Raw genomic sequence first — 15,251 nt, forward strand, 5'->3', positions numbered from 1 at the left:
TTGGGTCATTCACTACTCAGAAGTAATTTCCAATTTAGTGTATTTATTAGTATAGGCACTTGGATGAAAAAGGATCTTCATGACTTATGTCTGCTGGATCTTACATTTATCTTTCATTGGAACGTAGTTCTGTTCTGTTCTTAACGTGTTTACCAGCCTTAAATCTAAAAGGTAAGTAGGGCACAGCTTGGATGATCTTCCTAGACAGAGTATAGTCCTCATGTCTTCCTTTGATATTGGTAAATTCATATTAAAAAATTTCAAGTAGACTCTTGCCACGACATAAAAACGACCATGACTTTTCATAAAACAGCAAAACGTAAGAGAAAATAAAGCATTATGGTCAACTATAAATTCCTAATTGTAATAAAACTGAAAGGATGAAAAAGTGTATCACTTGATACCAATTATATTACCTGTAAACATTGTTTTAATGTAAATGGTAATGGCTAAATAAATTAAAGTTTTATTTTTATAATTAAATGATCCATCATTTGTGAAATAAAAAAGTCTCTTTCTAAAAACAACTTAATAATAAATATGCCCTCCTAGGAATAAGAAACCTAACATTATCTGAGAGAATTTGTAACTCTTTAAAAATCATCCATATTTGTTATTAATATCAATTAAAATGTGTAGTTTGAGTGGAAAAGATGTATATACTAAATGTGTTACCATCTTCAAACTGACGTTCAGAATTCAAATTCACTGACATCCTGCTTTACAATTTTTGAGTACCTGCGTGTAAAGTGAAAAGGTGTTTTACTCCCATTAATAAGCAAAATATTCTCTTCTTCAAATATTATTTGTTTAGTAACAAAATATTCTGTAAGTACATTAGGGCCCTTTAAATAAATTGATTCTTTAGCTGGTTTTAGAATCATAGGAAATTAATCATCCATGGTGAAGGGGCATATCTGTCATTACCTAATAGAGACAAAACATACTATTAATGAAAATATTTTTAGAAACAGATTTATTATTTCTTTAATATGCAAATTTTAAATCTGGCATAAATCATTCTTAAAATATGCAATGAATTCAAAGAAAAATGATCCACTATTCATAAATATTTCTGAAGCAAATAGGAAGAAAACAACAAGAAAATAAAACAAAAAAGAAAAAATTTTTGTAATTTTTGAATTTTTGTAATTCACCATGGATTTAACTACTCTTGCTCATAGAGCAGTGGACTTGCACACTGGCAAAAGATTTTTCAGAACATAAAGCTTTCCTTTGAAATAAAACATGATGATCATAGAAATGAACATATAAACTACTTCTGACTAAAAGCAGAGAAACAGAATTTGAACCTCCAAAGATTCTTATCAGTGATTTAGTACAACTTTTCATTTGACACATTGGAAAAAAAAAAAGGTTAGGGGAGGCTGGCTCTTGCTCAAGGTCACAAAGCAAATCTATATACTTAGATTTAGAAACAAGCTTTTTAAACTCCCAATTTTATTGTCTTTCCCTCTAGCCTACCCCATTTCTCCTACATCCAAATGTTAAAGGTGTTAAATATAGAAGTTATATTTTTAAAACTGAAAGTAGTTGTTTTTATGCCATGACATTTTGGTCCAGTTGGAGTAACGGAAGAAGAGTTTATGAAGAATATTATCTATGATGCAGAAAATAAGCTATATTTTAACAGTGCTTTGCAATACCATACTTACTTTTTTCTGTGTCTATACAATTCTAACCTTTTAAAGAGTTTACCACACCTGTGAGCTCTGAGTTCTCTTACCCTGAACGACGACTTGGTTGCTGGGCACCAGGATCTGCTGCCCATCCGTGGTCTGCGCGTACTGCAGGATGGTGGTGCCCGGCTGGGTGGCAGCCGCGTTGGTCATGGTTAGTGTCTGCAGGCCCTGCACCCCGTCAGTGCCATTGTTGGCCAGCTGTATTGCTCCTCCCTGGGTAATGGCAACTAAAATCCAACAGATTTTATTGTTACAAGTCTAATCAATGCCATATAAGACATACACACACTAAATTCAAAGAATAATTTGCAAGACATATCTAGGAGAAATTATTACAGCAGATAACATCACCAAGAAAGATTCTGTATAGTCAAGTAACTTTCTGCTCAGGAAAACTTATATCCAATTTCTAGAATACAAGTATACTCTATGAACCACATTATAATTTATAATAATGTCAGTTAACAATTAAAAAAATAGAACGAGAAAATGCTAAATTCCATCTGAAGTTACTTGGTTGAGAAGAGGCACCACTCTGTGACCCACTTCCTTTATTCTGGTGTTAACTGTGTACTATATTTCTTCTCTACATTCATGTACTTATTAGCGCAGACATGGGTATGTAATAGGCACCCAATAAATGATTATTTTAATGCATAATTAATAAAGCAGTTCAGTAGTGCATTCTGTTGTCTTACTCAGTTAGCAGTACATAAAGTATAACAGAAATCCACTCAATGAGACAACTGAAATGTCCTATGGAACTTAATTATCACAGACCTCTCACAGAGTTTAAAACTGGAGCCCAAGATGATCGTTTAGAAAAAAGTATCTTACTGCTATTTCTAAGTTACATATTCAAGCCTTCTCATGTAGAATCCATTGATTATTCACATGTGTCATTCATCTGCTCCAAAGGAAATAAATTTTGGCTCATACAAGACATTTCACTTCATTAAAAAAAACTGAATTAACCTTTGGTACATGGAAAAAGTCAGTAAGACACTTTTCCCTGTTAAGAGTTCAAGTATTCCAGAAAGAGAAGGACTAAAAAAATCACAATATTACATATAAAACTGCATAATGGATTTTAACAGCCAACATGTCTGACTTGAGCATGTTACTGTGTGTCTCTTAGAAGGAAATTACTGATAGTTTGCGATCAACTGTCAGCTAGCTCTGCATGACTAATATCCTGAGTCATCTGTGTATTAAAAATTATATTTACTGTTTAATCAAGAAATAATAACTGTTAATGGCTACGATTTAGTTTAGTAAATAATACCAGTGAAAATTCAGATACTGGCATATACAATCCATCCACTTTAGCTAATTCCATAAATTTTACTTATCTTAGACAAGTGGGAAAAAAGAAATATGTAAAAAGTATTCTGAGATTAACACTGCTGGATAACTTGAAAGAATCAGAAGGTTAACAGAATCAAACCACAATTTCTCAATTAGAGTTAATGAGCAAATTCCACTGTATTCAACACACACAGCTTTCTTCTTGACTATATACCAATGAACTCAAGGTGGAAAGAAAGAAGGAAACTAGAAATCAGGAGATTTGGGTTTAGTCCAAGTTCCATCACTAAACTGTTATTTGAATCTGTTATCTCTTCTGTAAAAATAACAATATCTGTTTCTAGCCTGTAAGTACAGTTTTTACAAAACTCAAATGAGCCCATGTATATAGGAAAGTACTCTGAAAACTGAAGTCTGATCCTATCAAACATTGTTTTTCTCTTAATATTTATTTCTGCATGTCATATTTTAAAAGGACTTAAGATTGCTTTCAAAAAAAACTAAACTAAAACAAGAAGAAAAAGAAGTCAAGTTACTAATGTGTATTTAGATGTATATTTAGATGTACATAATGATTCTATCACAAAATAAGGAAAGAATACAATTAAACAAACTTAGCTGAGAGTTTGAGTAGCCAAAGTGATGAGAAAAACAATTTTATTTAGTGAAACATTTTTTTCTACCTAAGAATAACATCTTTCAACACTTATTATCAGGGATTGTGAACCACGTAATGGACAAAACTAATACTAGTGTTAATAAAAAAAACACAACAAACAATTTACTGACTACAAATTGATGTAGTCACTGGGAAGGGTAACTGGGCAGGCTGACTAGGATTCAACAGTTCCACTCATTAGATGCCACCCCACTGACAGGACGGGACACTATATACTAAAAGAATGTTTATGTAGCATTATTTGAAACAGTATAAAAGTCCTAAATATTCATCAGTGTATGCGATTTTTAAATAAATGTTATATGTATACAGTGAAACACAATGTAGCTATTAAAAGAAACCACTTACATAACTATATATGCATATATTTGTCTGCAGTATATAAATAATGTAGGTCTCACATGTATAAAAATACATTTTACATGTGTATGCATAAACAGAATGAAAAAGAATGAAGGATATATACCACCAAACTCTTACTACTGGGGAGGGGTAGGAAGGGTCTTTACTTTTTATTAATACTATAAACCTCTACCATTTGAATTTTCCCAATCATATACTTGTTTTATAAGAAATATATAGTATTGTTACATATGTAAGTGGTAATTATATTGATTGTTAATAATAATCAAGAACATAATGTTAAATCAGTTCCATCAAAGTCATATATGCATATACAGAGAGAATAAGGCATAAACATTAATGCATAAAGCCTTTAAAATCTCAAAGTATTAACCTTTAAAACAAGCAACTGTTTAACTGCTGGATGGAAAGGGTGTGCCAAATGAAACATCTGTTTTCTGAGCTTTACCTCCCTCAACTTCACTTCCCTATTTGAGATTCTGATGTGCCTCTGTCTGGAGAGCAGGCCTTCTATTTCTAGTTCAAATGAGAACTGCTGTGGTAAATGAATCTCTGTTACTAATAGGACTATGCTGTATTCCTCAAGTGTACTAAAGTTGGAGAAAAATAAGTTCATGTATCAATGTGTTAGAACACATACCTTGAATAGCTCAAATTATTTTGATAAAAAATACACACATACACCTATTTCTGCCAATGAAGAAGGAAGAGGATAAGTGAACTCTAATAAGCTTACAGAATGAACAAGAAGCTTAGTCAAAAATGCCTGCCTTCTACTTACTATTAAAAGTTTCAGCTTTGGTACAGCTAAAAATTCTGCTACTTGTTTTTAATATGGCTGGAATGCAAATTAGTTATGCAAACGAAGGCCAAGGTATAACTGGAAAATTATGAACTTGGGAGTCAAACTTTTATACATATTTCTGACACAGACTACCTCAGGACATTAGAAAACCAATGTAGTAAGAGAGTTTCAATGTGTACATTTGATGTGTTATTAAGGAAAGAGAGGGAGGGCAACTATATAGTGGGCAGCATTGTATTTAATAAACAAATAAAAATGAAGACATCAATGTGTGAGACACTGTGGAAGGCAAAAAGATATTGGGGGAAAAAAGAGAGGAAAAAGGTACCATTCACACAAATGCCTTTGATCAAACAAAGGTAGAACTCAAAAAAGTACTTTTATAACAGATTGAGATGAAAGATAAGAAGAGAGACCCAAGTATCAGAGACATCAGAGAAATGGGAACTTTGATAATTTTTCAAAAGAAATCTTTGCTTTCTGTGAGACAAAAATTGGCCTTAAACATAATCAAAGAATAATTATCTGAAAAACTCATGTTTTCTATTAACATAATATGTTATATGAGGACCGAAATACATTTTTATGTAGTGGTTTGAAAATCTTCTGAGACTTTCCATGCACCAGAACATGCACGCCACTTAAAGGTCTTACATACCTGGGCAATCCTAACTAAACCCTGAAGAAAAGCAAATACTTCTGTTACAAAACTTTGCATATAAGTAAAGGAAATATAACAGTGACAATCAAGATTTAGCAAAGCTCACACTGCTTTTATATGATTACTTTGAGGAGAATGCAGCCATTAGTTTTCATCTCACTTTCCACAACAGAAATATCAATTACTCACTATACTGTCCACTGCTAGTCTGGTAAATCGGAGTTGGCACCGTGACAGTGGTGATGGCAGGTGCTGAAGTCTCCTCTTCAGATTTCTCTTCTTCAATCCTTGGTACTCCTGGTGCATCAGAAGATAAGTCATTCAAAATTTTCCTAGAAAAACAGAGAACTGTATCAGTTAAAATAAAAGTAACATTTACTGGCCAAATACAAAGAAGAGGAAAAGACCAGGAAACTGACAGAAAGTTGACAGCGCTTAGGAGAGAATTTAAAAATTTTATAGTTTAAAATGTAAAAACTTACAATAATAAACAATAAAATGTTTAATTAGTTTAATGTAACATTAAACTAAAAATGAATCAGGGCATCTACATGTCAAAACCATATGAAAAGTAGAAAAAACACAGATGTATTTCTCCTTACAGTGAACCGAAAAAAAGACTGATTCAAAATCCAGGTGCAATTAAAGAAGAGATGAATAGAAAAATTGACTACAGGGAAAAAAACCCTTTTGCATGGCAAAAACGCTTCCCTGGTGGCTCAGCTGGAAAAGAATCCACCTGCAATATGGGAGACCTGGGCTCAATCACTGGTTTGGGAAGATCCCCTGGAGGAGGGAACAGCTCCCACTCCAGTATTCTGGTCTGAAGAATTCCATGGATGGTATAGTCCATGGGGTAAAAGAGCTGGACACGACTGGGCGACTTTCCCTTTAATCTAGACACTAGGTTATTTTTTCCTTTTAAACCGATACAGTCTTATGGTATATTGGCTTTCTTTGGAAACCACATTTAATCAGTGATAATTAAAGAACATTAATTATCTTTTTTAGATGACTTCTTAATCCAGAATCCTGGATGGGAATAACTGACTTTATTCTAAACTCAAGTTCAGAAATGTTACCATTATCCTCAACATTTCATCCTATTCATTTCACTCTGTTTCCCCTGGCTGCTATGACCTTTCAAGGTTTTTATTCTACCATCTATTAGGGTACTTTGCCCTTAAGTTTCTGTTATTTGTGAATCTGATCAACATGGCTTTTATGTTTTCAGCTCAATTACTGATAAAAATACTAAGCCAGCTGAAACTAAGTGAGAATTCTTCAAGGACTTCCTCCGGGTAAAAACTGATCACCATAAAGCTGGGCTGTTCCAGTAAAAACCCAGCATGTATTATTTAATTCCCATTTCTCCAACTTCACAAAAATATCCTAAGAATTTTGATACAGATCTTGTTATAATCAAATTAAGACATACAGGCTAGGTTTTGAGAGTTCATAAACTAAAAGCAAAATAATGGCATACTCCACTATGGAGGTTTGATTATAAGGGAAGAGACCCTTCTTTACACATGTGTGGTGCCAATAAGGCAAAAAAAAAAAAAGATTTTTTCCCAACATAAAACTCATGTATCATTAAGGTTACAGCTAGGGTTTGCCTAGAACTTATACAGAGAAGCCATGTAGCTTGTTTCTTACTATCAAGTTGAATTTGCTTCAGGATCAAATGTCTTACATAGTAACACTAGATATATTTCAAAGTTAAAAGATAAAACTAGCTAGATTTTGAGAATTATGAGTATAAATAAATACAACACATACTTGGTAACACAGAATTCTTAATTCTCAATTTAATGGTATGTCTTTAGAATCCCTAATTTAATTGTGAGGATAGAGAAAAGGGCTAGCTTAGTAGCCAAGAAAATGGAAAAAAAAATTATAACATTCCTTTAAAAAATAGTATATATAAATAGAAATAACGTAGGCTAAAGAAGGGAAGAATAAGCTTGAAGTTTATTAAACTATGAATTAAGCTTAAAGATTTGTGGAATTGCTCTTCCTGGAGATATTTAATATGGCTCCAAATTCTATGTAGTACTAAAAACAGTTTTGGTCCATCTTGGAAGCAAGGTATGGATTAGGAAGCTTTTGTAGTTGAACATAAAACTGTAGTAAGGTGCCCCTAAAATTAGTGAATATCACCAAACATCACCCTAAGCAACTATTAAATTAACAAGCAGTTATCATGCTAAGTACCATGGAATAAGAAATATGTTATGAAGTACGTGGTACAGTCTCAGAACTGACTTATAACCAGAAAATGCTATAACCTTATCAAATGTATTTCAATCTTTTAAACAGAAAAGCAGCATGTAGCACAGTCTACAAAAACAGAAGAAAAAAAAAATCATCAGTCTTTATCCAGGACTGTTCAGAGTAAGGCTTCCCTGTGGCTCAGATGGTAAAGAATCTGCCTGCAATGCAGGAGACCTGGTTCGATCCCTGGGTCAGGAGGATCCCTGGGAAAAGGAAATGGCTATACATTCCAATATTCTTGCTTGGAAAATCCCATGGACAGAGGAGACTGGCGGGCTATAGTCGATGGGGTCATGAAGAGTCAGACACAACATGTTCAGATTAAGAAGTGCTCTTATTCTGTATGACAAGCTTCAACTTATTTGAGAGAAGCAACTCAAGATGAAAAGACATGCTTTGTATGGTCCTGAATTGAGTATCTAATTGGCCTTCTGACATCTCTTCATCTGTAACTACATAGGGGTACTCTTTTATACTTCTGATCCTAAATTCTTTTAACTATTCAATTCCATACCTGTAGGAAGGCCTCCTTGAAAGAATTTCTCTTCGTTTTTGGGAATCGGTTACACTATCCACTGACTCCTGTGAATCTTCACTTTCTGCAATAGTTGAAATCTGAAAATAAAGAAGAACTTTATCATGATAATCAAATTTAGTTCCCATAAAATTTTTATGAATTTTAAGAAAAGATCAAATACAAAAGGGCATGTATCAACGTTATACATGCTTTAGTAGAAAATCAGTTTTTATGGGAGACAATCACACCATCCCTTTCCTCTCCCTTTTTTCCCCATCCTACAGAATTCAGAGAACTTAAAATTTCTTTGTCAAAACCAAACTTTTGTGGTATCCAAATTCAGCCTACTCTCTTTCAGGACTTCTTATAATCAACACTGAGTGTATCAGTATCACTTGTCAGTTGTTTTCTTACAGTTAGAACAAAACTACCAAATAAAATAAAGTTCTGACATGAAGGAAAGAATAAGTGACTAAAAATCTAGCTATCAGTCTACTGATTGTACAAATATTTTCCTTTAACTAATGTGGAAATACTTTTGAGTATATTTACAATTGTACAAATAAGATCGGTGATCTTTCAACCACGTTCCAGATGGCTGTTTCTAGCAATTCTGGAAGAAGTCCTCTGCTACATACAGACATGTTTCAAAGCTGGCAATCCACAATTTTTATTAAGCAAAACTTCAAGGTAAAGAACTGTGTATTTCTGGAAAGTATGCTTGGATTGAGAAGGAACAAAGGTAAAGTGAATACAGATTTTATGTGGGATAATAATAACAGCAACTAGCATTTACTGAGAACTTACTATGTGGCAGATGCTATGTTAAAGCACATACATATATTACATTACTCAGTACTCACTAAAATACACTAACTTTAGGTGCTAGATAAGTACCATTAATATGTCCAATTTATAGATGGAATAACTGAGGCACAAAGAATTTAAGTAAATCACCCAAGTCACAAAGCTATGAGGTAGTGAAGCCACTGTCAACAGTTGACACCTCAAATTTAGACGTCCATACTAGCATCAAAATCCTGCTGGTTCCAATCTCAAACCAATTTTGTCAGAAGCAGCAACCCAGAAGCATTTTCAGACCATTTTTAGACTAGAACTTTAGTCATTTAGGTAAGCTAGTCTGTCAGATTTACACTGCCAACTTTCCCTAGGCTAAACAGCAGAAGCCTCCTGCTCTCTCCTAACCTAGGTGAGCATGCTGCTGTCGGAGTGAGAATTAAATTTAACCAAGGCAAAAGGGTGTATGTGGGATAGCGCCTTATCAAAATTTATGGCAAAGGCAGTAAGAACGAACACATTTAAGAGAAACTTGAGAAATCAAGTACGTGGTCCGAGCCTAAGGGTTCTGGAGAGCAGGCAGTTGTATTCAGAGGGCTTTGTGATACACACTCACTTTAAAATGAAAATAATCTAGTAATGTTTCACAAAATAGATCTACAATAAAGTAATGTATGTGCCCCTTAAAACATTTTAAAGTAAACCAAGTATAGTCCTATAGGCCTCTGATTCATGGTAGAGTAACAACACTATAGTTACTGCCAAAGGCGGACCCAGAACACTTCCCCACTCATCTGTAGCTGCTGTTCTCTAGCTCACTCAGTAGAGTCTCTACACAGACCTTCTCAAAGACGTAGAGCTAATGAGGAGCTGTAAAAAGGCCTTAGCAGAGAATCAGAATTTCAAGGGATAACAAGATTGAACTCAAAGTGAATAACCTGACAAATGTTTACCCTCATTAATGTTTTTCAGGACCTTAGTTTCTCTATCATTCTGTCTTTTTTTGCTTAACTCTCATTCTTACAACCTTCTTTCAAGGATAATGACTTAAGCACACTCTTCCAAGTTGGAAGTCATTAAAATAACAATTTTAAAGCATGCTACATAAACCACCCATAGGACAATTTTGAAATGAAACAAATTAATATTGCTTTTTAAATATATGGCCTTTAATTTTTCCCCCAAACTCAATGCATCTATTGCTCCCAGTAAAACAAAGTCTCCCATTCCTCTTACCCGAAACAATTTGTCAGTTCACACAAAAGGAACTAACTTATACTCTACGACTGCAATTTAAAAAAAAAATTGAAGTATGCTGTCAATCTAATTTATAGGTATACAGAATAGTGAGTCACAATTTTTAAAGGCTATATTCCATTTACAGTTATAAATATTGGCTATATTCCCTGTGTTGCAAAATAAATTCTTATAGCTTATTTTATACATAATAGTTTGTACCTCTTAGTCCCCTACTCCTATATTGCCGCTTTCCTCATCCCTATTCCCACAGGTAACCACTAATTTGTTCTCTGTATCTGTGAAATCTGTTTCTTTTTTAATATATTCACTAGTTTGTTGTATTTTTAAGATTCCATGTATAAGTGACATGTACTGCAATTTTTTAAATGTAAAAGGAATTCAGAACTATTAAATACTACTTAACAAATGTAGTATTTCCTCTTTGGTGGAACACTATCCAGACAGAACTTAGAATTATGAATATGAAGCCAATTCCTATGGACTATCTACCAAAAACCAAACAACCCCCCAACCCCCAACACCATACCCCACCAAACCAAAACCAAACAAAAAACCAAAACCCCCCAAACCACTAAACCCTCATTTCTAAGACCATTAAAATCCTTTTTAATAACAACAGTTCAACACATATTTAATAGGTTATTAAAAATAACATGAAAAACTATATCCCACTTGTAAGTATCAAAGACTACCATCACATTCCAATTGCAGAGCCCCTTCCTCTGGTCTCCACCTCTATTATTAATCCCTTCCTGAGTTCCTTAAATAGGACTTTAATCATGGCCACTTATAGGTCAAGAAATTTTTAAAAAGCCAAACCCATCACTGAACCTGTGAAGTTTTAGATCTGTATTTCTCAATATTCTTTTTATTTGTTAAAACAAAGTTTGTTAAAAACTCATACCTCCTGTTTATGAGAAGGAAAAAACTCCCTATTTTGATGTTATTTGAAATGTCAAAATAAAATATATGGTGACTAGCACAAAATTTTAAAAATGGTTGTATTAGATGTTTTCTCAAACTAGACATGGTCCCCTGAAAACTTGAGCACTTTCCTGGAGTACAGTCCAGGCTCAGGTTTAGGTATAGTTAGTTGTTTATTCACTGGGTCAAGGAGTTTAACAAGAGTCTAGGGCAGCACTCTCCAAACTGTTTTGATCTGCAGATCTCCCTTATAAATAAAAAAAATTTGACATAAACACATACATTTATTTGCAAGTTTTAAGTGTTATCTGTATCATAAAACAAATTAATTTTTAGAAAGTCAAGTATTAAAATACATCTGTAAATTTCTTAATATTTCATAGCAACAAGAGTGATGTGCTGTAATGAGGTTCATTAAGAAACCATTTACTATTTTATAACAGTGACTCAAAAATCTGATTCTAAGCCTGGACTTTCTGAAATGTGATCTGACACCTGCAACTGCTGAAAAAAGCTCATGACATGTGGATATAGGAGTAAGTGCTGTGTGGCCAGGCTTACTAAGTAAACCAATCTTTTTTTTTTTTTACTTTCATCTATCAATTGCACAAACTTTTGATGAGATTTACTAGTATATTTTCATCTCCCTGACTCTTGGTCAGTTATTACATGCTAATACAAGCTTTTATATTTTAACAAATAAGTTCAACACCTACTGAAACTCTGGAACACTTCTGAACAGTTTGGAAAACTCTATTTCCAGAGTTTTAAAAGTATATATATTTGAGTTTCTAGGTGACAAATTTATACTGTTTTCAGTTAAAAAACAGTATGGGAACATTTCCAAACTTCTATATTCAAAATATTCTGTCCAAAGCACAATTTCCTTTCAAAATGCAGGTATTCTCTCATACACTGTTAAAATGTCACCTTCTCTCAGAAAAGATAGTTGAAAATAATTTCTTTTTTTCAAAAATGTCTGTTACTTAACATATCCTTTATCGGTCATCTCTTGCTTGCCATCATTACAAAGATCAGCAACTTTGGAACACTTGTCTTATGTAAAAACAAACAAGTAACATCCTTATGTTTGTTCAGCAACTCAAATATTTGCTATATGATAACTATTGGATATCTTGCACAAAAGATTTTTATTGTTGTTCCCATCACACTATAAAGTATTGTAAAGGCTATATCAAAAATTTCAGTGCCAACTACAATCCCTCTTGCTCACTCTAATCAGGCCATGTTGTGTTGCCATTCTCTGGTATGTAAAGCATACTCTCACTTTTGGGCATCTGGACTTGCTTTTATTTGTATGGCTTAGCCTCCTTCACTGCTTTCTAGTTTGCTGCTGTTTGTGTTCCCTGACCACTCTACATAAAATAAAATACCCTTCCCTCCACATCATTCTCTATCCCTTTCCCCTGCTTTAATTATCTTCCCAGCACTTATCCTCACCTGACATATTTTATTTTTTCATTGTCTCTCTTCGCTCAAATGTGATCTTCATGAGAATAGAGAAGTATTATTTGTTCACTGCTGTCTTTCACAGCACCTAGAACAGTGACTGGCACATAGCATGTGATCAATAAAAATTCGTTGAAGGAATGAATGTAATAATTTAAGGTAACATAATCCATAAATCCTATGAAATGTTTTAACTGCATTGTATTAAAAATGCATCCAAAATTAACAAATGAAAAGTGAGGATGATACTGTTAACTTCTATACATTTGTGTGACTCCCAGTATTTTTGTGGGAATTTTTATATAATCTGTGAGATCTGACTTACACACATACATAAGGGGTAAGTTAGGGCACTGATGAATATGAAATATTAGTAAAGCTTAGCTTCTAATCCTCTGAGATGAAAAAAGATAAATAGAAATCTTAATATCTTATTCTCACATCAAGAGAAATGCACCTTATATATTTCAGAAATGCTGCTCTAGGATACTAATATTCTTCCATCAAGAGTTTGAGGAATCAGTTCTCCCCCTGTTTGATCACCTCTTCTGTTATAAACCATTCTCTAATGATTAACTCTAATCACTGTTAACCAGCTGAAATGACCACTGAAGTTTAATAGCTTCTCCATGGTTTAGGGCCTTTAAAATAAAAATACTGTTTGTGTTTCTGTTTGTAGAATTCAGGTTTCTAATTATAAGCACAGCTCACACATTTCTACAAGTTAATGGTCATTATTATTACTTTTACCACAAAGTAAAGGTTAAAATTAAGAATACAATCAACAATTAAACATCATTTATTAAAACCGATGTTTATAATGTTAGCAAATTTTGTGGTAATTTTTGTGTGTTCTTTATAGAAAGACCTCCTACCGTAAGTGAAAAAGAAAAAGTAAAGGTTAATGTGAGATCTGGAATCTAGGTCTCCTGACTAGGAGGTCAGGTTCTTTCCACTATCATCAAGAGGAAGGTACGAGCAGGGAATTAGTAATGGCATACATCATATGAACAACAGTTAGGGAGCATTCAATGAAATAAAAACTGAGATAAAAGATAGGAGACTATTGTTCAGTCAGTGTGGTTCTATAGAAATCTCAAATTCTTCAGTCTTTACCTGGACTATACCATCTATTTAGTAACAACAAATTCCTTTTCAATATTATAACTTGATGATTTTACTTATATAAACACATTCATTCTTCTTTCTCCCTCTAGCCCTGCCCTAAATGTCCAAGCAAACGAAAAGCACAGAGATCAAATGAAGCTGAGGTGGAGTTAACATCTAGTATATTCTTTGATGACATTAATAGAAGACAAGGGACTTCTCCCCTCTACAAGTATCAATCAATTTGGCTACTGTACTCAAGGAAAAAAAGAGAGAAAACAGCTCTCACCCACAAGATGACGACATGGATGGTGAAGAGGAAACAAAACAATGCCAATTATAGAAGAAACACAGGCATTTACTTGGTCTGGACGTTTTTTTTAATGGGAAGGATGTGGGAGATAGGGAAAAGGAAGCAGTCCAATAGGAAAAGGAGTTAAGTTTGCTTAACTTGTTTCTGAGGATAGAATTGGGACCACTAGGTAACACTTTTAGAAAGGTATTCTGGTTCACCTCAGGGAAGAATATTTTAGCAATTATCCCTGATTATAAACTGGTTACCTCTGGAGATTGCCTCCTTTCTCTCAAAGAGTTGAAGTAATGACAGACTGCCATTTGGAGGAGGGGAGAAGGATGTAAATAGGGAAACTAAGTAACAGATAAAGGGCTGGATAGGTAACAAGTTTGGCCTAGACCTAGAAGATATCTAAGATTTTTATTCAAACTTGAGATCCATGTTTAGAGAGAAGGGAAAAAGATATAAAGAATAATTTCTCACCTTCCTTTCTAAAAATAGGACCTAGGACTCACCTGAGTTCCGGAGAAAAGTCTTTTTAAGTCCTTACAGGAAGACTGTGAAGCAAAAAATATGAAATGGGAGGCTGGGGTTATGGCCTACTTGAATGAACGTTCAAGTCTTTCTTTTTTTCCTTCCCCAATAAGCTCATTGCAAAGATGTATACTGCCCTAGGTTCTCTACAGTTAAGTAGAGGTTTATATGCCTTTATTCCCCTTGGATCCAAATTAAAGGAACAATCTCTTCAAAGAATAAGATAACATGCATGGAAAAATCCCTGATTCTTAAGGTACACTTTCTGAAGGTATCATTTTGAAGTTGTATATACTCTAACTTAAGACTCCTAAACATACTTGTTTTTCTTTAAATTCAAATAATACCTTAGGTAAGGTTATTAATTTTTGACAAGGGTTATTTTTTCCAACAGCATGTTTAGAAAATAATTACAAAGTTATTATTTTGCATCTTATTTCCCTGAGGTACCCTTATAGTCTCTTCCAACATTTCCACTTTATCCCATATAGTTTATGATTTTCCCAATCAATTCATTTTTCCTCCAGTTTACGAAACAGTTTTTTATTGT

General features: G+C 33.7%; 1 protein-coding gene across 8 annotated transcripts in view; it reads right to left on the bottom strand.

Moving 5' to 3' along the window:
- CREB1 (cAMP responsive element binding protein 1) overlaps positions 1 to 15,251 on the bottom strand; it is a 54,873-nt gene that overhangs the window by 14,167 nt on the left and 25,455 nt on the right. For 4 of the 8 annotated variants that reach the window (XM_043910239.1, XM_043910241.1, XM_043910238.1 and 1 more), the window contains 3 exons: positions 8,311 to 8,411; positions 5,709 to 5,851; positions 1,748 to 1,930 (listed from right to left, as the gene is read on the bottom strand). In XM_043910239.1, the coding sequence (XP_043766174.1) occupies positions 1,748 to 1,930; positions 5,709 to 5,851; positions 8,311 to 8,411 (427 nt within the window). Of the gene's footprint in view, positions 1 to 1,747; positions 1,931 to 5,708; positions 5,852 to 8,310; positions 8,412 to 12,756; positions 12,866 to 14,682; positions 14,725 to 15,251 lie in introns of those variants that run through there. The other 4 variants (XM_043910237.1, XM_043910236.1, XM_043910240.1 and 1 more) reach the window with 2 other exon arrangements.

The sequence above is a fragment of the Cervus elaphus genome, chromosome 8, assembly GCF_910594005.1.
Source record: "Cervus elaphus chromosome 8, mCerEla1.1, whole genome shotgun sequence".
NCBI lineage: Eukaryota > Metazoa > Chordata > Mammalia > Artiodactyla > Cervidae > Cervus > Cervus elaphus.